The sequence below is a fragment of the Osmerus mordax genome, chromosome 15, assembly GCF_038355195.1.
Source record: "Osmerus mordax isolate fOsmMor3 chromosome 15, fOsmMor3.pri, whole genome shotgun sequence".
NCBI lineage: Eukaryota > Metazoa > Chordata > Actinopteri > Osmeriformes > Osmeridae > Osmerus > Osmerus mordax.
Window position 1 is genome coordinate 11,633,683 of NC_090064.1, and position 27,757 is coordinate 11,661,439.

Consider the following 27,757-nt stretch of genomic DNA (forward strand, 5'->3'; position numbering starts at 1 on the left):
TCATTCGAATTGTTCTTCTTTTTCCCAGGGAAATCCAGTTAGTGGAAAAAATCTCAAAATATTAAGCATAATTCCAGCAATATTCAAGTCCCAGAATAGATGGTGCTTAGTCAGTGTCCTGTGAGTCTGACTGCAGCTGTACGTGTTGCCAGTCTGATGTAAAATGAAGAGGGAGAGGAGCGTCCCACATTTGACTTGTGTCCAATACAATAGAACATTGTGATCGGAATGCCTGAGAACAATCCCCATTCAGACATCATGGTTACAAATCAACCGCTGCCTTCTCAATGTTTGTGCACAACACAATGCACTGTCTTCCTTGAGCACCCCACTGTCCTCCACTAAAGAGACCCACCGAGGGAATCCTGTAACAGAATATCTATGGTCTACCAAATAATAATAGTAATGTTTTGAAAACGGTAAAGTGCACTCGCAATTATTTGTATTATTGGTTGTATGAATATCCAATCAAAAATGATTTTGGTCTGTGCTGCAAAAATTATGCTTAAAAAACACTTTAAGAGTTAAACGGCTTTCAGCATTGTCTAATATTTGCCCTTTTTTACATAAATGGCTGCAGATACTAACATTATTGTATTCATGCTGAGTCCTTCAAACTAATTGATTAAATCCATTAGCGCTTTTCACACGACAGCGGGGATGTGTGTTCGATTTGACACTTCGATGTGGATTCCAGCTCTAATTCTGACAGCCTGGCTTTAAAAAATAAAATCATGTCCTTGTGTTTGTGAATAACCATCTGGATTTCCAACGTTTTAATACACTATTGTATCACGAAATGTATTACATCTTAGGAATTAATTAGGCTACAACATATAGCCTATTCAAAAAAACAAGACGAAACACATCGGCCTTCATGGCCTACAAGAGAATAGCCCTAGTTAATTTCACGTTTGGACCGTCTAGGCAAAGTTAAATAGGAACACTTCTCAAATTCGATTACTTCATTTTGGTATCTTTAGACAGTCTAAAAAGCAATCTAGATTGTATCGATGAACAATAAACCGGCCTTTAACTCTGATTGCCCAAAGTTTTGTTGAGCCGATGCGCTGGATGATCCCTCTGCTTTGATGAGAGCAAAAGATGATTAGCTTAAATAAAAACCCCTGATCACTCTGTTAATGAAACGATGTCACATTGAACTGTCTGTTTGATCAAGGTGTCAAGTTCCTTCAGCCTAAAGAGATCCATCTTTGACCATGCCAGAAATCCGTCTGTCACAACACTGTGCAGGTGTGCGAGATGTTACGGTCACCTTGTAATCTAACAATGACAATCATGGACTATACCCTTTCAGACTTGAGATGACAGCTAAATGTGAAAGCACAAATAGTCTGCCAAAACAATACAGTACAGGTGCAGGCCACAGCGACAGGCATGAGGCTAGCCTACTAACCTGTGTATTCTGGAGTCAATAAACTGCCGTAATTAGCTCCATTGTGTGCGTTAAAATGCATGCACTGTCAAATGTGGTCTTGGCTATTCAAAGTGAGGACGGACTATTCGTTGAAACCGAGGAGATTTTTGTTAAGTTTATTGGACTGGCTATGTGATAGCACATCAAATGACAAGCCTGCAGAACAGATACCTAACAATGTTTATTCCAGCCTGCCGAAATGCTCTACTGCTGTTTGCCACTGAAGGCTCAATTTAGCTGAACAATATTAGAGAACAAATACACGTTCTATACGAAAACAAAACCGTCCTCTAGAGAGTTAACCTCACCCTTGTAGGCTACCACTCACGTCTAGAACTTTATTTTCCTTCCTGACCTTTCAAAACTTCCCGTACAAATCCTTATCACTCCAGAAAACCTGACACTGCACAACATGCATCTCACAGCAAGGCTGAACCAGAGTTGTTATTGCATATGCTTTTTGTACTTAACACGATGAATGTAGGCTTTATTGTATAGCCCGTTTACTTATGTTATAGCCCTTCATTCTTTATTTGTAAAATCACATCTGAACTTTCTGAATTCAACCAATTTAACTGTAGAAAATGGTTATTGTATTAACCCTAGGCCTATATGATAAACTCCTAGTTGAGTTTGTCATGTGTCCTTATCGAGATTTAGATATCTTGCTTGTTAGGTCAATATTTATCCCAGGTAATCGTATAATAAACTTCCCTTGATGATCTTGTTTGTTTCAATCCTGTAAAATGTGCTTCGATAGACAGTGGGCTAGATAAGCGTCGATGTAATGAGTAACCAGTTCCGCCAGAAAACTTTGATGTTGGAACCTTTTTGATCTTAAGTGATGTGATTTCATTGATCTCATGAGGAAATTAAAAGTCATTTTAACATCCTATTCTTTTCCTTTCGATAATTCATTATTATCTGTAATCCTAGAACAAGGCCAATAATGCACTAGCCTAATGTAGGCTACTTTAAATCGAAGAAGTAAAATAGACTATAGGCAATTGAATAATGTGAAATCGAAGTCGGACTGATTTGACAACACAAAATCTTTAACTTCACTTGTAGATTAGGTTATAAAAAAAAGATTTGGTTTCTGTCGTCTGTTGATTGAGCCAGATCTTTCTCTGACTTGAGGAAACACCTGGTTTTCACACCTTAATCCATTCCTGGCCTCCAATTGGTGGATGTAGTGCATATAGTCCGTCTCCATCAGTTGCTGGAGGATAAGAGCGGCCTTCAGCAGACAAACCCATAGACGTAACCATGTACTTTGATAGGATTAAATCCGATTTTGAGCTTTGCGCAACCAAGGCAATATTTGAAAGCGAAAACTTCATTGCAGCGTCGTCCACCAGTGTGACAGACGTGCGGTCTCCAGGCTCCGGCCCCTCCAGTCCGCACTCGGTAAACTCGGACTCAAGCTGCTCCAGTACGGAGGCTAAATCGGTGGAGCCTCGAGTAAGAAGGCCCCTGAATGCCTTCATAATCTGGACCAAGGACGAGCGCCGACGCCTGGCTCTGCTTAACCCGGAACTGGAGAATACCGACCTGAGCAAAATTCTCGGTAGGTTACATTGACATACAATTTTACTTTCAAACAGTAAACATTTTTATTTTTTTACATAATTAATACCAATTGGTTGACTTTGGATGGTTGATACTTGAAAAATGTGGGGTAGGTCTATTGCCTGTGAACACGGAATCAGTTTCAATGTTTTTCATGAAGTTTGATTACTAACTTCACTGTGTTTTTCAGGTAAAACATGGAAAGCCATGTCTTTGGCAGAGAAGCGCCCCTACATGCAAGAGGCTGAGCGTCTCAGAGTGCAGCACACTATCGACCACCCCAACTACAAGTACCGTCCTCGCAGGAAGAAGCAGTCCAAGAAGGGCTTCAAAGCCCAGACTGAGGAGGCCTCTGTGTTCACACTCTGCACCAAGGGCCTCACCATACCCTACGACTTCAACTACTCTTTTCAGAACCAAGTATACCCTGCACCCTCAGCCAACTTCCATGACTCCTCCACCCAATTCTCCAGTATGCACGGGTCCTTTTCAAACGTGTCGGAAAACCCAGAACCAGCAGCAGACTTTTCAAACAAGTCTCTGATGTTCCCCAGTGCTCCTTCCTACCCAGCAGAGCCTCATATGTCCTACTGCAGCCTGCAATACGTGCCTCAGTATGGAGCTACCAGCCCTGCATGTCCTAGCCATCCGGGAGAGCAGAAGGAAATGATGCCCTGTGTTGGACAGTTGAACTCTACAGGCCCTACCCTGGAGTTCTACCTTGAACAGGTCCAACTGGACATGCTCTATGATCTGGATCGAAGTGAGTTTGAACAGTACCTAGGCCCACCCTCACACAAACCAGAACCAATGGAATCAAGCTATCACCAACAGATCAGACTAAGACATTTTTAGTAATAAACTGTATTGTTGATGTAAATTATGGAGTTATTTTCAATGTATTACTTTTATTATAATTGTGCATATTTTTTCAAATGTTGAATGTGTCATGTGTCATGTGCTGTTTAATAAAATGTTGTTGTTTCAATAAATTAACCTAAAATAACTGAAAGCATTAATGTCTTGAATATAGTTTGGTCAAAAATAGTTTCTGGTGCTTTTGCGATGATGGATTGCCAGTTATAAATTGTTTTCAAGATATTTATTAGTTAAGTCAACAAATGTAAGGCTGATTGCTCACCCGTTGGCAGAGGCAAAGCTGTTGACACACAGCTTTATCTCTGGCTCTCTGTCTTTCTTAGCTAAGGGAGGGAAGTAGGGTGGTGTTGGGGGCATAAACTTCCCAACTTCCTGTTTCATTTTAAAACATCTCACAAAGGCTCTAAAAATATGCCAAATATCGACACAATATCTCCCGACTCATGTGCCATTGGCTGCCAAATGTTTATTAATTCATGAACATGTTTATCTCCGAGCCTGCCCTGCTGGCCAGGGAGCAGAGACCCAGCCCTGCCCTGCATGGAGGCAGAGCACGAGGTCAGCTCCACTGGCCAAGAAATAAGTACTGCAACAGTGAAACCCATCACATCATGACACATTCCACCCCCCCCCCCCCCACCCCCTCCCCCAGATCACTACTCAGGCAAACCAACTCATCACAAGCGTGAGTGGGCTCCCAGAAGGAAATATTATAAGATGAGTTATGGGGTTTGTTGGAAGGAAGTTCTTGATAAAGGCCAGGGGGTAAGATCCAGTTGCCTGCGCAGAGAGAGATACAGAGAGAGACAGGGGGAAGCAGTGAGGGTAGAAAAGCAGAGAGGGGCGGCAGCGAGAGAGAGTTAGAGGGGGTGGAGAGAGAGAGAGAAGGAAAGACAGAGAGAGAGCTGATTAGGACTCTGAGGACCTGCACTTCCATTCCTTCACCACCTGAATAAACGGAAGATACCTGACGTCAGGGCTGGTCCCATGACACCCGGGCAAAAACACAACGTAAAATACAACAACAATCTCAAAAGGACAGGAAATTTGGGAGGTCAGAAATCTCTTTCTCCCTCTATGCCTCCCTCTCTGGGTCTATGGGTCTCATCATGGTGAACGGAGCTGTGTTTCTCTGGTGTGTGATTTGGTCTCCTAGCAACAATTAATATTCAGTTTCAGGAACTTCCTGAAGGATAAACAAGTAAGTTAACGTCAGCAAATGTGATCAACAACAAACCTGAGAGGAGTGGGTAGTCTTTATAATACCACGCTTATTAATAAACATGCTGAAATAAAGACTGAACATACAGTCATTTAGAAGATGGTGTCTGGAGCTGTCAACGGTTCAATAGGAGGATGAGGATTGACCGTCGTTAAATATGATGTACTGTATTTTCTTTGACACAGAATATATGTAGATGTATAGTATATCATTATAAATAAGTGATACGTGTCTTGTTGTTGGGAGGAATGTATTAGAAATCCATTCTTAGACCACTAAGGAATGGAAGAACTTGTTATCAGTCCTAAAGAATTTATGGAATCTATGCTTGAAATGTGAAATGGTCTGGAGTGGACATTCCAAGAGCGCGAACAGTCACATAGTTAGATATTAAATCTCTAAATATTAGAATTATGTAGGTAAAATATTGATATGTGAATAACAGGAGGTTTACAGTAGACCTTAAAATAGAACTGTATTTGCTTACATGGTGCATTCTTCAGATTTAGTGAACTATAATTAAACATGCTCTTCTTTCAACTCGTCCATGAAGGTCATCAATAATTTCCTGCTTCAATCTCAGGGTGTATTTTGGGTGAATTTGGGCCTGTTCTGCTCAGATAGTGCTCATCCGTGAATTCTCTTCCCACTGGAATGTGTCCACTGTCGAGACAAGACAAGGAAACAGTAACAGGAAACATTCCGAAGTGAGACACTCAAAAGCTTCTTACTGTAACTTCAATCCTTGTGTCTCCTTAACCCACAACAGGGAGCCTTGATGATGAACTCCTCACGGAATCTGACAGGAAGAAGGATAGGTGTTTTAGTGGGGAGAACCCATGGTAATCTCTCACAAAGGTCACGTACAGGCATGTCCCGCGGCTTGGCTTCAAATTAGACCAATCACCATCAAATCACCTCCAAACTCAATCAATTATTGTCTGAACTGAATGTGTCCTGATTTTGATGGCAAATCTGATGGTGACACTTAATTATGTCTAATTATGCCTCTAATCAAGGACTCATTTGGACAATCAGGGCTATCAGCCCTAAGTCCTACAGCTTCAACGATTACTGACCTGTGTGTCTCACAGGTCCATGTGGCCTAGGACTGGGCAAGAGGACATATGAACCTCGAGGATGAGTTTATGTGGATGGTATGTGGATGAGTAGAATGTAATTACTGGGACATTTCTGACTGATCTTTATATAAGTTCAAAGAATCTAAGACACGTATCTAATTTGATTCTTAAAAGAACATCCTGAACTCGTACTTTGATTGTCGGCTGGAACACGGAAGCAGGCAGTTGTGTTCCTCTCCTCTGGGAGACAGCGGTCACACTGGGAGATGCTGCCAGGGCATCAGACAGCTGATTACCAGTGAAGGGGGCCTGACACACACACACACTCAGAATAGAATAGGGTACTTGGGTGTGTCCCAGTGGCCTGCTGGGCAAATACAATACTCTATCACAGCCTTCTAAAGCCTGTCAACAAAACACGTAGGAGTCCATAACTATACACAATGCTTACTTACAGGAGTGTGTGTTTAGTGTCTGTGTGTTTGTTTGTGGGAGAGTTAGATATATATGGTGTTTATGTGTGTGGTTTTATATCAATAACTTACATGAAGCTATGACTTAACAAAAGTTAAATAGAAGCTTTTGCTTCATACGCAAACCTGAGATCATTCATTATCATTACCTAACTTTGGACCCATGTCCCTTTCTCTGGAAATAACATCACACCTCTTCCTTAAGCCTAATGAGAACACAATGACTAAATGTAATGGTATGTATATGAGTGTGTGTGTGTGTTAGTGTGTTAGTGTGTGTATGGGAGGGAGAGAAAGAGAGAGAGAGAGAGAGAGAGAGGGAGACAGAGAGAGTGCATGCGTGTGTTTGTATGAGAGAGACAGAGAGAGACAGTACGTGTGTGTGTGCCTTAGGAGAGGGTGGTGTTTGTCTGCGTGATCGCAATGGTTTAATGATTCATCCAGATGTCCACACGCCATGCAAAGGATTCCCTGTTTTTTCCAAACAACATGCACCTGAAACACTCAACAGCAAAATGCTGGGTTACAGAGCCATCTTATTACTTTGATGAAAGTTGTGAGAAAGAGAGAAGTATTTATTAGCTAATAGGTAATCCAACTTCTAACATGCTGCTTTGAACCATCAAATAAATCCTAAGCCTCCTCTAAACCCTAAAGTAACCCTTTACAAACACCTAAATTGTATTGTACTTCGACGAACACAACCATACTATCAGTCCTGCTCCAATACATGACAGTTCCTCTAACAGTCTTTGATCTGTCTTGGGAATTTTAACTGTCTGGTTGACCTGTTAGTGTTTGGGGTAAAAGGAATCTGTTGATGATGTGTGAATTCGGTATGTGTGTGTGTGTTAGTTTGTCTTTCCATACAATGGCCCTCCCAGGAGTCATGGTGAACTGCATTCCTCTCAACCAATCACACTCCTCCTCCCCCCATCTTCCTCCTCCAAATCCTTTTACTCTTCCTCTTCTTCCTCCTCTTCTTCTTCCTCCTCAACCTCCTGCTCCTCTCAGTAGCATGCACCTGCTTTTTGTTGACATCAGGACTTTAACACCTCTAGTAATTGGTTTAACCGAGCAAGCGTCAGTGATATGGTCCTCTCTGAACTGTATGCCAATGTCCTGTCACCTATGTCCTATCAACCAGGGACCTGGCTACCTGGGAGACCCTACCTGTGAAAAGAAAGACACGTCCTTTCAGTTAAGCTAACTGGCAGATGAATGTGCGTTCATGACTTTGCAGAATTGTATGTGTTGAGAGGAGTATGCATTATACACTGTGGTAAATAACATGTTTTCAGACTTTTGATTTAGTGGGATGTGGCTTTCAGGGCTGTGTGGGGTTGTACAGGGGCATCTGGGTGGAGTTGAGATTCAGGGCAGCATGGCTTTCTATTGGGTTGACTGACAGGGGGTTTTGAGTCACTGGTGGTGTCGGGAGAGTAGAAACCCCCCCCTTCAAACCCTCAACCCGTCAACCCTCTCGCTAAACCTCTTAGACCGAGCAACAGCGCCTTTCAACTTGTATTTGTGTTGTGTTTGTAAAGGCTGCGTTCTGCGGACCTGCCGGCAACCTCTGTTATTCTTCCTGTGCTGCCTGACCCACTTGCAGCTGGAGCGGCAGGAAAACCAATCTGGAAAACTACTCTGTGTATGTCATCGGGCATCGCACGAGACTGGTTGTGCCCGCATGTGCCCTGTGATGGCAGGTCTGGGCTGGGCCCCCGAGACCAGTGGAGTGAGGGGGGTGGTCAGCTGAGTAATGTGCTCCCTAAAGGAGGGGGGTACCTCGCCTCTTTCTCGCTCAAGGCCTCTCTCATTCTTCCAGGCAAGGAACTGTCGGCATATGAGCAGGTCCTGTCCACCTTCTTCCTGTGGAGTAATGGTAGAGGAAGCCATCCACCCTGAGGTGGCCTGGCCAGCAATCCTCCCAACTTTCAGTTTTATGGTCATGCCCTCCCAGAAACTCACATAAACACATTTTAACAATGGCTTGAGTTATTTCATTTTTACTTCACAAGTTCATACTTTGATATCATACACAAGGACACAGCACTTTTAACATCCTAGCGTTTGACCAGTCAGAGCTAGAAGCAAACCAGAGCACAGGGACTTCAGCGAAGCAGAAGTGCTTTAAGAGCCAGCTGACTCGCTAAGCAGGCCATTTTCGTGTAAACATCTCAAGGAGATCCCTGGGCTGCAGTTCACCTTATTGTTGGCCTTTCCTTTCCTCAACTGCCACTTTCCCATGCTGAGGTCTTGGAGTGGCAATCCAGGGGGGATGGGAATGACAGAACGGCCCGGCCTCCCATTGTATGTGTGCGTTTACTCAGCATGGGAGAGCAAGGACAGTTAGGCAACAGGAATACAATAGGCTCATATTTATTTACTGCTTAGAGGCAGCCAGGGAGGAACCTGTACCTGATAGCAGTGCTCTGATTCTCAGCCCATAAACTCATCTCGGTGGGATACTGAGGAGGTGGGGTGGCTCTGGGCTCCCTGCCGGAGACTGTTGGGACCAGATAGTCTGATCGGTCACAAGACTGTCAAACTTACATTTATATACAGTACAATTATGTTCATAGTGTGTCTTCATGTTGCTGCTCTTCGATTGATATATATTTTGGCATGTTTTATATGTATATAATCACACAGTATGTGTCTCATATTGCTTATTTAAAGTTCCACATAAATATGTTCCATATCAATCCATCACGTTTATCTATGAAGCATGTTTAAAATAACATTGTGAACTACAGCGCTGTACAATCATACAATCAAATTAATCTATGATGAAGAATCCTTTACTTCTCACAACTTCAGGTAAACACACACGTGCGTGCAGGAAGCAGCGAACACACACGCATTCCAGGGTGTCCCACGGAGAGATTCTCCTCTGCATTTTTATCGTCATGATGTTGTCCTGACATGACAAGTTGACATGACAACTGATTGTAATGCTGCTACATTTATGCAGTCTGTTTTGTTATGATGGGCTATCCCCATAAGGAATAGATTGCACACTGGAAAAAGCTCCCTTTAAGATGGGTTATCCTAAAGGGAGCACTACAGCACTACAGGCACTGCAGCAGAGTCCTGCTGCAATGCCTGTAGACTCCAGTGGAGGGCTCACTCTGATGACTGGTTCACTGTACAGCACAGCCCATTCATTCTCTACGTGTTGAGGTCCACCTAGATCATGGATCCTCAAATTTGTTTCTTCTAACTGAAATCTAAGTGCACAGAACTGAATTATACAGAGAGAGACAGGAGCAAGACTTATTAGACTCAGGGTCAGTACTGACTTGTACTTCCAGAGCCATAGTCCTGAGAGGGTTAGCCAGAATACACAAACCCCTTGATATGAGGTCAGATCTCGCAGCACCCAGTTTACACTTGACTCGACGTTCATAACATTTGGGGCCATCATCTACTTCAATCTCTAAGCATATTTGATCAGACAGGAAAATACCGTGAAAATAAACAAAAAACAGCTGTGACTGTTTGACCTACTTGACCATCGGCAGTTCTCACTGAGCTCCGCAAAATTAATTTCCAAAGAGGCATTATGAGAGCTTTATTTATTGGTCACCTTGATGTTTGTGTCTGTAATTGTGAGAGCAGGACGAAGTTGAGTGGCTTTGATGCGCCCGGCCATCCTCCCTTCCAATCCCAGAGTTTGGGAGATTAACACAGACCCTGGATTAAAACTCTCAGAATAGAGAAATCCTTTTTAGATGAACAGACTGATTAAAAAAAAGGGGAAATACAGAGATATTTGTGTGTGTGTGTGTGTGTGTGTATGTGGTGGAAGAGAGCTTCTGCCTTTCTCACCTTTGACTTCACAAAAGTCCCTCTGCAGTCATTTTACTGGATCAGACTGGGCAGACAGGTTCTCCTCAACATATTGATTATTCAAAGTAACCATGGCGACAAAAAACATTGCTGTCAAATTGGAGGTGTTGTTTGGTTTTGAATGTTAATTTAGTGGAGGTGCATCAGTGTGTTGAGGTAGTGGGGTAGGTATGTTTATAGTACATAATCTCATTCCTTAATCTAGTTCACACTGAGTGAATTTGAAACTTTGTAGGTTCATATTAACAGATTGATTAGCAGATTGATCAACAGTCGTTGACATCTCTGTTACAACCCTAACACAACACTACTGCAACCGCATCTAGTGCTGCAGCTATGTAAACAATGTAAAAAAAAAAACTAATAGTCATAATGCTTGATATCCTGGTAATTGTGTGGTCTGCTAGAGTTCTGGGAAACAGGTGTAGGTGAGTGTTTCCTCTAACCAACTCTGGCCTCACTGACCAAATTTAGTCATTTGTCCACTTCCCCTCTGCGGCCTCTGCTCTCAACCTTTGCAGCCTTTTCCTTGTCCCTCCCTCTCTTTCTCCCTATCTTTCTCTCTTGCTCTCTCTCACCTTTTCCCCTCTCTCGCTCCCTCTGCCCCACTTCTTCTCTCCCCTCCTGTCTCTCTTTTTCCCTGTCTGTCTCTTTGTCTGTTCCTCTTTGTCTCTCTCCATCTTTCTCTTTTTCTCCCCCTCTCTGTCTCTGTCTCTCCCCCCCCCCCCCCTCTCTCTCTCTCTCTTCCAGAGGCCTGAGCTCTCTTCCTTCCTGCCCTCTTACGTCTTCCTGCTCCGGCTCTTATCACTAGAGAAAACGTGACAGGGGTTCAGCCTAGTCAGCCCAGCAACTCCCCCTCTGCCCTCCCCCCTTTTCCTTGGCCACCACCGCCTTAAATGGAAGCATTCTGCTACAGTTCCTGGGACTGGGGGGCGTAGGTAAGGGAGGGGGCCTGAGGGGGCCACAGAGGGGGATATCCCGGGGCCCGTCAACCACCTGGGCCAAACCTGTTGCTGGACTTATTTATTATAAACAATATGGTTCACTACTTCACAGCCCAATGAGAAACAATAAATCTCGAGTGTTCGGATGTGTTTTTATTTATGCATTTTATTTATCTGAGAGGAAGCCCAGGGCTCTTTGGGGTTATTATCAGCACCTTCTCCTCTGAAGGAGGTTTCCTCTCCATGGAGGAAATCAGCAGCTCTGATTTACTCTGCAAATCTGGGCATTATAAATCACAGGGAGTGCATTGATGTGTCATCTCAGAGGAGACATGGAAATCTTTGTGGTTCTCACAGTGAGAAAGTACAGCACAGTGTGTTATTATCATCTATGACATTGTACACATTTTTATTTTTTGCATCCCATGAAGTGCTATTGATGTCATAAAAGTGTGACTATAAACAAAGCTGTGTCTGATAATGGCATTATTGCATCATGACTACCATTTCTTGTCTGACAATGATGAGTCAATGTGTCGATTTGTACAGTAACAGGAATGCTAATTAGTAGCTTATTATTGTATCACAACACAATCTCATAAAAGTATACAGAGATAGACTGACTAAAAGATGCACTAGGTAATGTTATAAAATAAAATAAATATGAGAAACAGTGCCCCCAATTAACCCCTGCACTTTCCTCCAGTTCGAGTTTGATTGACACAAAAAGTCAAGGAAGAAGGCTCACCTCACCACGAAAGGCATAACTGGAAAGTATTCGCCCGCTCCAATTTTTTTTATTGTCATTTCACTGCTACTGAGCTGTGTGTTGCTAAACAACTCTCGGAAGGCCTCATAAACTCACACAAGGTGTTTTAGGGGACATGATTTATTTTATTAAAAAATCCTACTATTCCTTTAAAGTTCAGACAGAAGATAATGAAGCCTACCAGAATACCAGCCTACTAGAACGTCACTTACCGTGTGCATCTTTTGAGTTTCTTGTATGCTATATGACATTATCTTTCGAACATACTTCCTCCTCACATTGATTTGTTCCTGTCATCAGTCATTTTGTTGAATGCCAGAATGCCTCTCTAGTGGTTGGTAAATGCACACCCAGAGCCATGCGCATCTTGACTGGGTGTGTGAGTGCATGTGTGCTAGCATGTGCTTGTGGGTCTGTGTGTGTGTGTGGTTTGCATGCTGTATTTATTGTTGTTGTATGGCAGTGTTGCCAGATAACGGCCTGCCCGGCCCTGATAGAGCCTGTGTTATTGTAAGGCCACAAGGCCATCAGATAAGGACCCATACTCCTCAGACCCCTCAAGCGATAAGACATGTTTTGGATGGTTCTGAGCCAGAAAGCCTAACCTGTTTCACAAATGCAACAATAACTGCAAAGTTAAAGGTCCACTTGATGTCCATTGATCGCAATATTAGAGCCTGGAGTTCACTGTGAAGAAGTTCATTCGAGGTCTCCAGCTTTACTCTCAGAATGTGAGGATGCATGGAAAATGCTTGTCTGTATTGAGTGAAGATAATGGTATTGATGTGTGTTTGTGTGTGTGTATGTTTACCTTCTTATCTTGTGAGAATATCACACGGGGAAGTTCAGCAGCTGATGCTGTTCACTGGGGATAGGTTGAAAGGTCAAAAGTAAACTGGGTGTCAGTGTTGTGACTTGATTCTGACACTGTGCTGTCACACCAGAAGTGAATGGATTTCTATTGTAAAATATGATTTGAGCACTCATGAACCATTAGAAGGACAACAAATATTTTACACAAAGTTGTTGGAATTTAATGTATGGAGTGTTTTATAAACATAGTTGTGTGCTGAGCACAGTGCTGTGACCTTTCGCATCGAGGTTAAGGTGTCCATGGTGCACTGACTTGGTGAGGGTGATGGGTTGATAGTGACACTCCAGACCATTGTGTGTAAATTACCTGCGAGTAGATAATCTCTGTTCCAACATCAGGCAGACTGAGAAGTTAACCTGAGCAAAGCATTCCCTTGATGTTTAAGATAAAGGAGATATCTGAGCTGAAGTGTTGATAAAAAAGATTCCTAACCATGCATGTCAGGGAACTTAAAGGCAAAAGAGAAATTTACCATATGATTTGGAGGGGTAATATTTTTAGCCACTGTATGGCATATTAATTGCACTTTACACCCAAAGTCGATAAGAAAGAAAAAGAAAAAAAGTGTCAGTGTCAGTCTGAAAAAATCGGTACATTTTCACAGGGCAGGTACTGTTTTTCACAATGATTATTGGCACCCAGCCATCTGTTTAAAGATATGATTGAAAATCTATGAATATTAATTGTCTAGGTACAAGCTACTTGTGGGATTTTTTTCCACTGTTGCAGTCTCCCTGCAGTCTTCCGCGTTCGTCAATCAGAAGCAGGTATGAAGTAGTCTTCCTGTCTGTGATACTTGTTTCTTTACCCCGTTAGAGTAAAGGGAACAGCTACGGGAGGAAGCACTCACACTCAGTGCATTTCCTCCATAAAACCACAGCTGTGTGAAAACAACACAGGACGCATTCCTCCTGTCCTCCATGTGCTTTACCTAACACCATACAGGACAATAGAATCTCACTTTATGCCCCTTCAGCTAGAGATGCATACAGTAATAGCTTGATGCAGAAAAATACGAAATGTTGTTTGGAATGGCAAAATACCAACGAAAATACCTTGCAAAGAAGTCCTAACATCGATTTGTAATTTAATCAAAAATCTCCCAAATGTAGTATTACGGTGGGATCATTAACACCATTAATAGTTGGTTTTGATTGTGTAAAGAGGATATGAAGAGACAGTAGTATCAAGCTAACTAACCACAAATAACCAAAACAGAAGTCCATTTGGTCTGTGAGGAAGTTCTGGAAACCAGTATTGACGTGTTATGTCAGTGACACATAACTTCAACACATTATCATGTGAGCAATAAAGACCCAACAAAGACATATTTGTGAGTCAAGTGGCTGAGCGGTTAGGGAATCGGGCTAGTAATCATAAGGTTGCCGGTTCGATTCCTAGCCGTGCAAAATGATGTCCTTGTACTTACTGCAAGTCGCTCTGGATAAAAGTGTCTGCTAAATGACCAAATGTAAATCAAAACAACACACCACACAATTTATTGTTACATCATTACAGTGCTATGCAGCTGTTGTCATAAGACAGTCTCAGAGTCCACTCTGTTCTGTATTGTATTGACACAGAAGTCTGCACCTGCAGGAGTGTTTCAAGGGGGATCCAGTGGTCTTCCTCTTTATCTGCAGCTCCAGAGATCATTCTTCCCTTCCAGCTCTCGTGCTTTGTTGTATTGATCGACAGAAGCCCGGCCTGTGCCAGGGATTCTTACTGATCACACACTATTGATCACCTTCAATACCCCCCAGCCAACACGGTGTCTGTTTAGCACCCTGGGGGGGTGTCAGCGTTTTGTTCTGCGGTGACGCTTTAGCACCTTGACAAGGCAAAGGGCACACATGAAAGGGTGGACAGTGTTTGATTGCCTTGGTGGTCGATTCACACCCTGATTGTCACATACAAAGGCCCCACTGTCTTTGCCCACCCATTCAAAGATATAAGCCTGGGTCTGAGATTAGTGATTAACTCATATCAGGGCTCATCGCCACTGCTGCATCCGACACAGATTAAAACACATTTATCTCTACAGTTTGCTGTTGAACCAGGGATGAAAATGAACAGTAATCTGGTGTTCATGCATTGTCCCAGCGGGTTTGCAACAGATTAGATGGATTGAGGGACTTCTTTGGGTAAAGGGGTCAAAAACAGGTCAAGTTGTGGAGGTCACTTTGTGTGGCTGCTTGGTGTCTGATGAACAACACTGCTGTTTTAAGATGATCTGTTTCTCTTCTCTTTTTCTGTAAATTCCCCATATCAATGAGTCTTGTTTTATTTGTCCGATTTTTTTAGGCACAGAAATAATTACGTTAATTGTAATACTTGATTTATACTTTAAAAGTTATTTTTTTCAACTTTTTTTTCACTAGGGGTTTCTTGGGTAGTTTTATTTTTTACGGCGATGCTTATGGGTCAAAGACAAATTACTCTTGGAGAGAGAACTTAAAATAAACGTGTGTTATCAGTTCGGGAACAATCCTTACATTGGCCAGAACAATCCAAAGATGTGTGATTGGAGCCTGCCGTTGACCCTAATAACGCGATTGGTCCACATTGGAGCATGGAAAGTCAGGAAGTCAGCCATACCTCTGTCTTCACGGATAAAGTCATAAAAATGATGAACACTGGTCTCAATTAGCCCTAGCTAAGACAATGCCCTGGTCATTGGTGGAGAGTATTAAGGTCAGGGCAGTAAAATGGTGGAGATGAAAGAGACGGCCCTCCCTTGGGACTGACCTCCCTGGTCATTTGGGTAAGGAAACCTTGGGTTTTCCCTTTCCCCGGTAACCCCTGTGATTTCACCATCCAATCATGAGACTATAAATAGATGATGATTTATGTGCTAGGCTTTTCTAATTTTTCCCACCAGTGGAAGTGAAAGAATAGTGATGACAGATTTACTAATCAATCACATGGATGGTAGGTATCAAAGACAACTGAGGGTCAGGATTAGTAATGAACCTCAAACTAGCATATTAACCCCAAACCTGGCTGCATTCCAGTCATTTAATGTAGTCTTTCTTATCTTCTCCCAGGTAAATTGACCTTTAATGAAACTACTTTTTTTTTCTTTTTTGATACATAGGACATTGACACAAACTTGACATTATTATTGTACCGGTCACTTAAAACGTCAGTTTTAGAAAAACATATTCATTTTCTGCAACATAATTGAAATAACCTTACCATAGATGTACTCAGGGAAGTGACTTTGATTATTTAACTTTTCCTTTCCGTCTTATTGTTGATAGGCCCCAGGCGGTCACGATTCCAGAGGTCATCACAACTTTTGGTGAACAATTTCCAAACATCCGCATGTTAGCATGAGTAAAGTAATATTGAAGATTTGTCTTGGATCCGAGAATCAGTGGAATCAAACAGAAGGAGAGTTGAAGGCGAGACAGGGAGTTAAGGAGGATGGACCCTTCGGAGGTAAACAATAAAAGGTTTAATCATCCAGGCTACCAATGATAAACCAAGGAGATGGTTTCACCATTAGGAGTGTGTGTTTGTAGCTGTGTGTCTGTTTTGTGTGTTCTTCTGTGTGTGTGTGTGTCTGTGTGTGTGTGTGTGTGAGTGTGTGAGTGAGTTAGTGGGAATGTGTCTATTTTGTGTGTTTACATGTGTGTGTGTGTGTTTATGGGGTTGGCTAACAACATGCTCCATGTCCCTCATGGGACAGACAAGCCAGTAACAATGGCATGCCCAAGGAGATTCCCACCTGATTCCCAGCAGATCCCTGACAGATTAACGCCTCCAGAACAATGAGAAGAGAGCGGACAGTGTTTCCTATGTGTTGTGCTAGTCTCTAACACACACATCCTTGTGCACCCCTTTTCCTCAGGCTTGCGGTGTGGGCTCCTGCCACACCGCATGTTCCCAGAAATCCCCTGAGAGGGACTACCCCCCCCCCCCCCCACCATAACACACAAACAAAAACACACATACAGACAGATAGAGACTCTCTTTCTCTCTCTCTCAGGGACCACTGACCATTTGTCACTTTACCCTTTTATCCGTAAAAGGTGCTCTTATAAACATTAAAGAATCACTCAGATCACTCAGCTTCAGACTCTAGAACCACAAACACAGGGAACTGGGGAAAGGCCCCAACCACAGTCAACCAGCCCGCTTTCACAACCGTCATCTCAGCATGAGCTGACCCTTGACCTTTCAATTATGCTATCAGTCTTGTGTAGTTCATTTTCAGGAAAATAAATTACATTAACTTGCAGCATGCATGAATGACACTTCCACCATTCAAACATATATACAACACAGAAGGAATAAAACATACAGCACAAAACATCTCTGCAAATGATACTGAACATAAATGGAGATGGGGATTAAGTCAGGCAGTCAGGTGGCTGAGTGGTTAGGGAAGCGGGCTGGTAATCTGAAGGTTGCCAGTTCGATTCTTGGCCGTGAAAACCGACATTGTGTCCTTGGGCAAGGCACTTCACCCTACTTGCCTCGGGGGGAATGTCCCTGTACTTACTGTAAGTCGCTCTGGATAAGAGCGTCTGCTAAATGACTAAATGTAAGTCTGACTTCACAAACTTCACAAACTGACATTTACGTTTACTCCTTGCGTCAGTGAAGGTGTGACTTCTATTTTCAGTGATGATCACAATGAAGTAAAGGCAACAGGTTTTTTTTCTCCTCAACCCAGCACCTGTTACAGTACTTGCTCCCTCCTCCACCACCTCTTCTCTCCTTCCCTCATCCCCCATTCCTGATGACACCGTCTCCTCGCTGTGCCATCAGGCCAGGTGCAGGAGGATCTGACAGTATGAACGTTCTGTCAGTCACACTTTTTCTTTTATCAAACTTCTTTTACCAGATTACCATTAATTGTTTCTTACAGTAACTGAGATTGATGAGATCTCATCGAAAGATAGATATGTTGCCACAAATAGGAATTGATTAGGTCCAATTTATCAAATTGAACCATCTAATGTTGTACTCAATCATTTAAAAAATAATGTTGGTACCAACAGCTCACCTTTATCTTTATAGTTATCATGCCATTGGTAACTTTGAATCTATAAATATGTGCTTTTAATTTTTGCCTTCATAGCCACCTTAATAATTAGCTCACAGTCAGCTTGGACTTAAATGATTAGCCAATTGGTAACCCTTTGGCCTCCTTTAGCAAAGACCAAGTTCATGCCTTTACAACTGTAGAGTGTCTGGGGACCTGAGCAGAGTGCTAACATATATACGTCTTCCGTCCCAGTGATTTAAACTAACACTACTGCCTCGCAACTCAACACAAAGGGAGCCAGAAATCGCATTGTGCAATTCCCAAGAAAGACGCCCACGGACATTTATACAGTGGGTCTGGCAACCAGCAACTCAACTGTGTGTCAGAACCTCGCTTGGAAGGCGGACAGTTTGTGCTGCTGCGCCAAGGACAGGAAGTGCTTGCGGAGCGACAGGAAGTGCTCACCGCTGCAGTAGCCGAGGCTGGAACTGAGATAATGCCATTGTGTAAGCAAGCCGAGTGACCTCTCCCTGAGCGCGGAGCCCAGAGGCTGGCGTCGAGAGCCTTGGCCCCCACCCAGCCCCAGACTCCCCAGGCACGGGGTGGGGGACAAGGGAGAAGGGAGGGGGGGGGCTCAAGGCGTGTCGCCTCCCTGTACTGCCGCCCCCCCCGCCCCTTCCCTCCTCTGGGTTGACTCTGAACCTCACCTTGTAGAGGAAATGTGGCCGCGACACCAGACTTTATGACTTCTCCCATCAAACGAAAGCATTTCTCTCTCCTCTCACACACACACACTGAGCAAGAGAGAGAGAGAGAGAGAGAGAGAGAGAGAGAGAGAGAGAGAGAGAGAGAGAGAGAGAGAGAGAGAGAGAGAGAGAGAGAGAGAGAGAGAGAGAGAGAGAGAGAGAGAGAGAGAGAGAGAGAGAGAGAGAGAGAGTCACTGCACGCACACACACTTACACACACAGTTTCACTGCAGTCTCTTGGGGCTTGTGGGGGGAAACTGTATCAGGTCATCAGTGGTAAAATACACGATGACAGTATTATAGGCCAGATCCTGTCCCCGTGCTGGGCTGGGACTGAGCAAGACCCCCCCGCCCCGCCATCGCCCTCCTCCAACGCCCCTGGGGGGTCAGCCAGGGCTCTCTGGAGCGCCTGCTCCTGTCTGCACAGGGCACAGAGGGGCTGCACAGGCATCTCATGTTTCTGTCAGCTCTTTTTGACCTGTCAGGCTCTGGGAGGAAAGGCCCATGTCTGACACATTGCATCGGACCATATTTACATTGCATGATGGGAATCAGAGGACGGGCAGAGGGAAGACAGAGCGGACAGGTTAAGCCTTGCATGCACTGATAAGAAAACAAGGTAGTCTGCAAGTCTGCAGGGTTCTTTCTGACCACTAGGGACAATTGGGCTGCTTGGTTTGTTGTGTTCCAAACTAATATATCAGCAGTGCTTCTTTTAACCATTTGGTTTTCAAGCCCTCTTATAAAGGGTATCAGCTGAGTACCGTTTACTGGACATAAGAAAGAGTTGTGAATATGCAATGTTTTAAAGAGTATTGAAACAATCTGGTAACATATGGTAACAGGAAACAATAAGTGATTTTTGTCTTATAAAAATTCCTACTTTAAATGGGGTTGTGGTTGTCTTTTAGTTGTTTGTCCTTCCATGTTTTGCAAAAATCTTACTTTTCACTCTTCTGTCTGATCATCACCACTAGGGCCCATAGCCCGACCACATTTTGCCAAAAGCTCCTTGTCCAACATTTTCTATTAACATTTTGATTTCTCATTTTCTATAGAACATTTTGGTCTCAGGACAAGCAGCAATCACGCTTGGCAAAATCCAGTCGGACTGTTGTGTTAAAGGTGGGTTCGTGCGTATACGCACTTCCCACCACCGTTCAGAAGCCTTGTGGTTCCTCAAACGTGGGTTTTCATGTTGCAGACTACAAAGGACATATACAATTGGTGTTTATCTAGTCAATGTCTACTCTTCCCCAACTTACTTATGTCCCATTCACTAGCATACAGTCTCCTATACACATTTATAATCGTCAATTAACGCCGTTTTCATTGACATAATTTCGAAGGTTAACGTCTGTGAGCAATGGCTGTCTACAGACTGATGTGTTAATTTCTCTATAGATCATGTTTTGCATAGACATGTACCACCAGTTTAAAAAACGATCATTACAATACACAAATTCGAGTTGTTGGCTTTGAATGCCTACATCCAATGTTTATCAAACATTAGGCCATATGCTGTTCTGGAAAGTTAATTCATTTAACACACGCCAAAAAAATCGTGTGTTTTGGGGGGATTTATGTTGAACCTCTAGACAAGCCAAACAGTGCTTGTCCATTCTATCTCTCTCCAAAAAAGCCGAGAAGGCGGGTTACTATAAACTTTTTACACCTTTGGCGTAGTGGGCACTCCCACCCCATTGCGATTGGTTGTCTCTGCGCTTAAAGCCTCTGAATCTTTGGTTAGGAGAGGCAGTATAGTCCCCTAGTTCAGTCTCACTGCACTGAGACCATATCGTTTTTTTTCAATTTACTCTGGAAAAGTTGAGTATTGCGAATTATCTTTGTAGCTTTCAAATATTTCCACAGCCTGTAAGTAAACAGCAATTTTTCTGTTTTGCCTTTTTTTTGCGCGAAGAAAACTGGTGGTCCACGATAACTCACAGCTGGACAGAGATGAGCAGTCCCGATGCGGGTTACGCCAGTGACGATCAAAACCAGGCAAGGAGTGCGATGTCAATTATGATGCCTGGAATGGGACACGGACACTGTACGTGGCCGACAGACTCTATCAGCCCTCTCGGGGAAACCAAAGTGAAAAACGAGTCGTGTGCATCCAACTCCGGGAACCAGAATCGTGGCAAGAGTGAGCCGAGGATCCGCCGACCCATGAACGCGTTCATGGTTTGGGCAAAGGATGAGCGCAAGCGGCTGGCGCAACAGAACCCGGACCTGCACAATGCGGAGTTGAGCAAAATGCTAGGTAAGAAATGTTACTTTTGTATACATCCTGAGTTCTGTCTTATTGCCAACGATGTGATGTACCCATTACAGATCTGTTGCATTCATATTATAGCCCATGTTTAATTTACTGCGTCTACTTCACCTATAAAACTCTCGATTTTACGCATTACACGTGTAATCGCTTTTATAGCCACATTTATTATAGTAGATTATTATAGTACTAAGAAAAATGAACATGAACAATTCATATATCAATGTATTGATATGGGTTAGGCTTGTAAGCAGTCTTATTTTAATTGGATATACATTTTGTGTATTATGATGTTAAACAACTTAAATTAATCAACTTAATGAAGTGAACACTGTTGTTATACCCTTCCACCATAACCGACCTTAACTGACAGTGATGTTCTGAAGTTCCCTGTGTGGATGCTAAAATGGTGATGGGCTATTTTTGAGCATATCACCAGACTGCATGCCTGATGGTGCAATGTCTGATGTACAACTTTGTTCTTGATCTGCAGGAAAGTCATGGAAAGCCCTCCCTGTGACAGAGAAGCGGCCTTTTGTGGAGGAGGCGGAAAGGCTGCGGGTCCAACACATGCAGGATCACCCCAACTACAAGTACCGGCCCAGGCGGAGGAAGCAGGTCAAGAGGATTAAGCGTCTGGACTCTGGGTTCCTGGTTCACGGGGTGTCTGACCACCAGGGCGCCTCACTGAGTGGGGATGGCCGTGTCTGCCTGGAAGGACTGGGGCTGGGCTACCACGAGCACGGCTACCAAGTACCCCCACAGTCTCTCAGCCACTACCGTGATGCTCAGGCCCTGGGCGGGGGCTCCTACGAAGCCTACAGCCTGCCAACCCCCGACACCTCCCCGCTGGACGCTGTGGAAACAGACTCCATGTTCTACTCTCCACACTCACAGGAGGACTGCCACGTGATGCCCACGTACGCCTACCACTCACAGGGAGCAGAGTACCCACCCCAGGACCACCACACCACCAACCACCACAGTACCCCACTCCTCCACAGACACCTTTCCCCAGCCCCCGAGCAGACAGGCCAAGCTGCCCCCCTGCCGCCATCCTTCATGGGCTGCCCCAACCCCCTGGCCATGTACTACAGCCAACACTGTAATCCCAGTCACCCTAAACGCCACGCAAGCCACGGAGCAGGACAGCTCTCCCCCCCACCAGACTCCCACACCCACTCAGCGGACAGTGTGGAGCACATGCACCCATCAGAGCTGCTGGGGGAGGTGGACCGCAGTGAGTTTGAGCAGTACTTGAACTCATCGTCAGTCCGGGCGGACATGACAGGTCTGGCGTACGGGGCACATGAGGCCAACATGCAGGGACCCGAGAGCCTCATATCCTCAGTGCTCTCTGATGCCAGCACAGCTGTGTACTACTGTAACTACAACAACTCGTAGCCTTCCCCCCGCCTGTCTGTCTGTCAACTAATACAACACCGCATATGTTGAACTCAGTCGTGTGTCACTCATTCTGACACCTCTCTCTGTCTTTAATGACCTCACCAGTGCCCTTCCAAGACAACACAAATATGTGTACTCTTAAAACAGTTCGGCAATACACATGGTTATTTTGGTCTTGATTTAAAAAAAGGTTTTAGTATTTCAACGGAGCAAGAGGAATAATTGTAATGTGATATCATTGTTCACACATTGGCTTTCATAATCTTTTTTGTGGGATACTCCTGAGCTGAAATATAAATGCATTTTGTTTTAATAAATGTACAGCTACTATTTCAAAGTGAATTTATATGTGTTTTATACTTTTGCACTTTTGAAAAATAAAGTTTTGAACCTAAATGTTGAATCTTGTCTTGATTTGATATGAGTTTGTTAAAATAATATTTGTACCATATGTTCCAAATAAGATCTATTTCTATTACAGGCCAGTGCTGTTTAATTAAAATAAAATAAAAAGCCACATAATTTCGATGTATTCTCTATATTTGTCGTGATACATGTGATACGTGATACATATTTGTTAGTTTTTTAAATTAAAAAAACCTACTTGGTGGAGTCAGCAAATTCCTCAAATATGCTGATCAGTTGTAACTATATTGATATCTTTTCAACCAGGTCCAACCTGATGACCTCATGGTAAAACACACCTCACCTGGAAGCTGGCTTTCTCCCCAGTGGTGAGCAGTCAGTTGCTCAGTTTCCTGTCCCAGTGAGAGCAGAGGTGATCTCAGGGGCTGACTTACACATGGCGCCTTGTTTTCCCAGCATGGGAGCACGGTTTATGCTCCGGACATCCTGCCTGTAAATGATTTAGTCTCTTGTGATTAATGGTATTTGCCATTAAATATTATTGTGCTTGCTACACCTATACTAAACAATTGAGCTGTTGTATCAATACATATATTGACGGCACTCCTGTTTTTACAAATAAGGTGTATACATTCTTCCGCAGACATTTTTGATAAATAGCAGCCCAAAAAAACCTAATGACCAAGTGCGCTTCTAATGATGACTGCCTATGCAAAATGAACTTGTTTTTTAAATCATAGCCATTGTGTTCCTTATAGGCCAATATTAACGTGAAAGTTCGAGGCTCGTGGCTCAGATAGTAATATAGGATAAAGAAACAATGTTATCAAGAATACCAAGACCCCCCACAGGTTTATTCATAGCTGACTTAGAAGAGGCTGTTTTATAAATACAAATTTTCCTTTCAAAGGAAGAGCTTCTTCTCCACAGGGTCAATCACCCTGACCTGAGAATCCATTTTTAGCACTTCAGAGGAAACGTGTTACCGAGGCGTATATTCACCCACTTTGTTCATATCCAATGTTTTGAAATCTCTCTTGTGTCACACAAGCAGAGGTTGCATCTCAAGGTAAATATGGCGAGCCCTTCCCACGGTCCTAACGGTGATGTCATCCTACTGTTTTTTTTTATGTTCTCGACAAAGTGTTTGATCCTGTATTCTTTAGCTGCATTATCCTAGCATGGGAATCCCTCTGTGAGTGTGTATTCTGTTTCAGTCAACTGTGCTTCTGACTTCTTTAAACACAGCTTAGTTGCAACACAACAATGCGCTTGTGGGATGAACCAACCCCTATACAAGACATGGCCTCCACCTCAAAACAAACAGGCTACAGGTGAAATGTTTAACTCAGTCTTCTCATTCCCCCACTCCCCCTCACCCCCTACCCCCAACTCCGCTGGCAGGTGACACACTTCCCCTAGGGCTGGGCCAGGCAGGGGAATCCAGGCTAATTGGTGTGAATCTGTTTAAACTGAGCATACAGCTGGACAGCAGGTCTTAGCTGCTGTTGTGTTAGCTAATGGGTACATAACGACAGGCTCAGGCCACCATCCCTGCAGCAGCATGCAGGATTTGGTGTGGATCACCTGGAAGGGCGGGACGACAACAACCACAAGTGGACCTCCCCGAGCTAAAGTTATCTCTCCCTGACTAATTGATGTTAGCAAACCGTTGAGAAAATGTACTCAGTTGATATTCATGCCAAAGAAAGAGAATGAGATTGGTCGTCAAAAGCCTAGTCTTTGTGTACTTTGGGAATTTTGAATGTCCGCACAAACACTTTGAGAAGATTGGCTAGAGAAGGCTAAAAAAGGCAAGAAAGAAGGACAAAGAGAGAAAGATAGTTAGAGAGAGGTAGAGACAGAGAGAGGCAGTTACAGACATAGTCCGCAGCCCAGGAAACGGGTTTTCAGCAGTGTTCCTGTAGCTGTCCGGCCCGGGGCCTAGCCGACAGGGAAGGGTTAGAGGGAGGGAGCAGGGGAGAGAGGGAGGGAGCAGGGGAGGGGAACAGTCAGGGAGATTACAGCTTGGTGGCTCGCTACATTAACACAGGAGAACTTAATCACAGCATAGAACTAATCTCACCTGAGGTAGCAGCCTTTTACAAACACACAGGCAAATACAGCATTGTTTAACCACAGACACAATAACAAATACTGCAGTAAGCAACGCTTATATCATCCACTAATATTTGTAAAGCTTTCCTAATAAAAGGCCTTTAAACCTTTGCAAACAATATTGGATTGTAGCAAAGATAAAAACAAAACCTTATCAGTCAAATCTAACTTTATTGATATTACAGGTGGGTTTTTTGTATTGCAAATCAAAGATGTGACTCATATGATTGTATGACACTCTCTTTAAGAAGTCCACTCACCTCAGGCATCAACTATAGTTTTTGTCATGGTTTACTATGACAACAAATCAGCATCGGACAACATCTCGGAGCTACAATCAAAGTCCAGATATTAGATTAGCTGTGGGGTTTTATCAAATTGGCCACCCTGTTTAAGAAAACATACAAATTGTCCTTCCAAATTACTCTTGGTAGCGTACCTAAAGTGAAACTTAAATTGCTCTCTGACACTTTAAACCTTATCTTTGCACAAGCCAATCAATCAAAACCCATCACCAAAAGACAAAGAGAGCGACATATACTGTAGAGCGAAAGAGAGGAGAGAGGAAGTGTGTGTGTGTGTGTGTGTAGAGTATGTGACCCTGCAGGAGCCCCAGCTGATTAAGTCATTGATAGTAGATTGCATATACAGTATGTGAGACAGCTGCAGTGGAGGGTGTGTCCCCGTGTCTAAACCAGGGTTCTGGGTGGAGGGTTGTTTGTAATCCCAGGCATATGGACTCCTTCTCTGGCCTGATCGCTTTCATAGGCCCGCTGGTTAGTCTGTGGCCCAGTTGTACTGCCACTATATATAGTCCACACATAGTCAATCTCTGCTTAATGCAGTGACTCAACACTTTATTTTCCTTCTGATTCTGGCTCTTGCCGCATCTCATACAGTTATAAATAGTTCTGGTCTCCCACAAGAGTAGAGGACAAGGAAAATAACGTGGGTCCCTCTTTTTTGTTGTCATGACCTCAGTTCGATATTACTTTTTGTGCCATGATTCTTTGAAAACTATATATAAACACTGACTGAACTTTCCACTCATATACTGTAATGACAAATGTTTTTCATATTTGTCATATTTGTATGTTTAACCCTTTTCAGAACACTATTGACACCCTTAAACATTACATGTTTTGAAACGATTATATTAAGCCTCAATGTCCTGAATTCACTAGGTGTACAAAAACTCTGCACAATTTCAGACAATGAAGGAAATCCTACAGTATCCGCTGAATACTTATTATATTTTATTATATTATATACGATTATAACTTATAAGACTAAGTATTTCAAAGAGTTCTCAAACTAGGACTAAAACTCCAGACCAGTGCACTAATTACAGCAGTAGGCTCAACAGTCACAGGAATTGAGTCAGAGAAGTGCATCAGTTCCAGAGGCCATTCTGATCAGCTCTGTGTTCACTTCTCCCAATCCCCTTCAACTTCCCGGAGCATTTTTAGCTGGTGTCCAGTCAAGCAGTGATTAGAAGATGACTGCATCAGCATTCAATTTCCTTTCCACTGTGTTTTCCTATGGAAGCCCGAGAGAAAAGAGGGAGGCAGGGATGAGGTCTGTGGGTGAGTCCACTCTTCACACACAGACATGTCACAGTGTTTGCTACTGGTATATTTTCTTAACAGGAATTCCCCGTGGGTCAAGGCCTAAGCACTTCTCAGGAAATAATGAGAAATGTTGCAAAGCGCAGGTCGTCACTGTACATTGACATACTGTGACTAACTCTCACCCGTAATGTCTCTGTTTTACCATAAATAAAAAAGCTGTGATAATATGTAATGATTTAAAATACAATTTAAAAATAGCTATGTTTGAACAATAGAATACATGAACCAAAGAAACATGTTGTTAACAAGTGTGAATGATTTTCATTCAGATTACAAAATATAATTAGAATGATTAGAATGAACTAAATGAAGCGTAATGAAAATGCTTTAATAATATAGTTGCTTTTTCAAAGGCACAACGAAAGGGCGTTTTGTGGCATTGCTGAAATGATAAATGCAGAGGGCCATTGTGCTTTATTCCTGTGGATCTTTCCAAGAGCACCTGTCCCCACTTCCTGGTTCCAGTGACTTCTGTTTGCTCCATCCATGAAAGATGGGATGAGAACATCCTTTACCCGACAGGATACCAGGTTCTATAAAATTCACACTCTTACCATTTTGGGACCACCGGTAGGATTTCCTAAAAAACAAGAATAAATGAAAATATAGTCTAAATAAAGTGGCAGAGGGGAAAATGTCATGACCTAGGGCAGGACTCTTTGTTTGTGTGTGTGTGTTTGTGTGTGTATATTTATGTCAGTTCAGGTGCAACTTTAAAAACACTGTCATAGGATTTAGGGATCCCCCTAACTTGTGTCAAATGATGAGAAAGTTAGTGACCGGATTTACCCACATTATCACAATAGAGGGGATTATATTTGGTGCCATCACACAAAAATAAATTCTGAACAAACCCAGAACATATTTTGATGTTTATGGGATTGCTGTAACGTGAAGGTTTAATGAGATCCCATTATATAGGCATAAACCATATGTACAGTCTATGGCATAAACATACAGTACTGCTCTTTCTAGAACAATTTGTTTTATTCCACATCAACCCTCTTCCAGGTGCAGCCATTGGTTTGATCAGTGTCTTTCACACACTACAGGGAATGTCCCTATTTATTTTTGAGCTGCAACTACTTCAAACAAGTACACTGT

At 43.2% G+C, this 27,757-nt stretch overlaps 2 protein-coding genes across 2 annotated transcripts; both read left to right on the forward strand.

Annotated features, from left to right (window-relative positions):
* The first annotated feature begins 2,707 nt into the window (after positions 1-2,707).
* Positions 2,708-3,865, forward strand: sox32 (SRY-box transcription factor 32). Its single transcript, XM_067252089.1, has 2 exons — positions 2,708-3,008; positions 3,201-3,865. The coding sequence occupies exons 1-2, from the start codon at positions 2,708-2,710 to the stop codon at positions 3,863-3,865; spliced, it is 966 nt and encodes a 321-aa protein (XP_067108190.1).
* Positions 3,866-20,652: 16,787 nt separating this feature from the next.
* sox17 (SRY-box transcription factor 17) lies at positions 20,653-22,923 on the forward strand. Its single transcript, XM_067251634.1, has 2 exons — positions 20,653-21,119; positions 21,625-22,923. The coding sequence occupies exons 1-2, from the start codon at positions 20,813-20,815 to the stop codon at positions 22,533-22,535; spliced, it is 1,218 nt and encodes a 405-aa protein (XP_067107735.1). The 5' UTR covers positions 20,653-20,812; the 3' UTR covers positions 22,536-22,923.
* Positions 22,924-27,757: the final 4,834 nt, after the last annotated feature.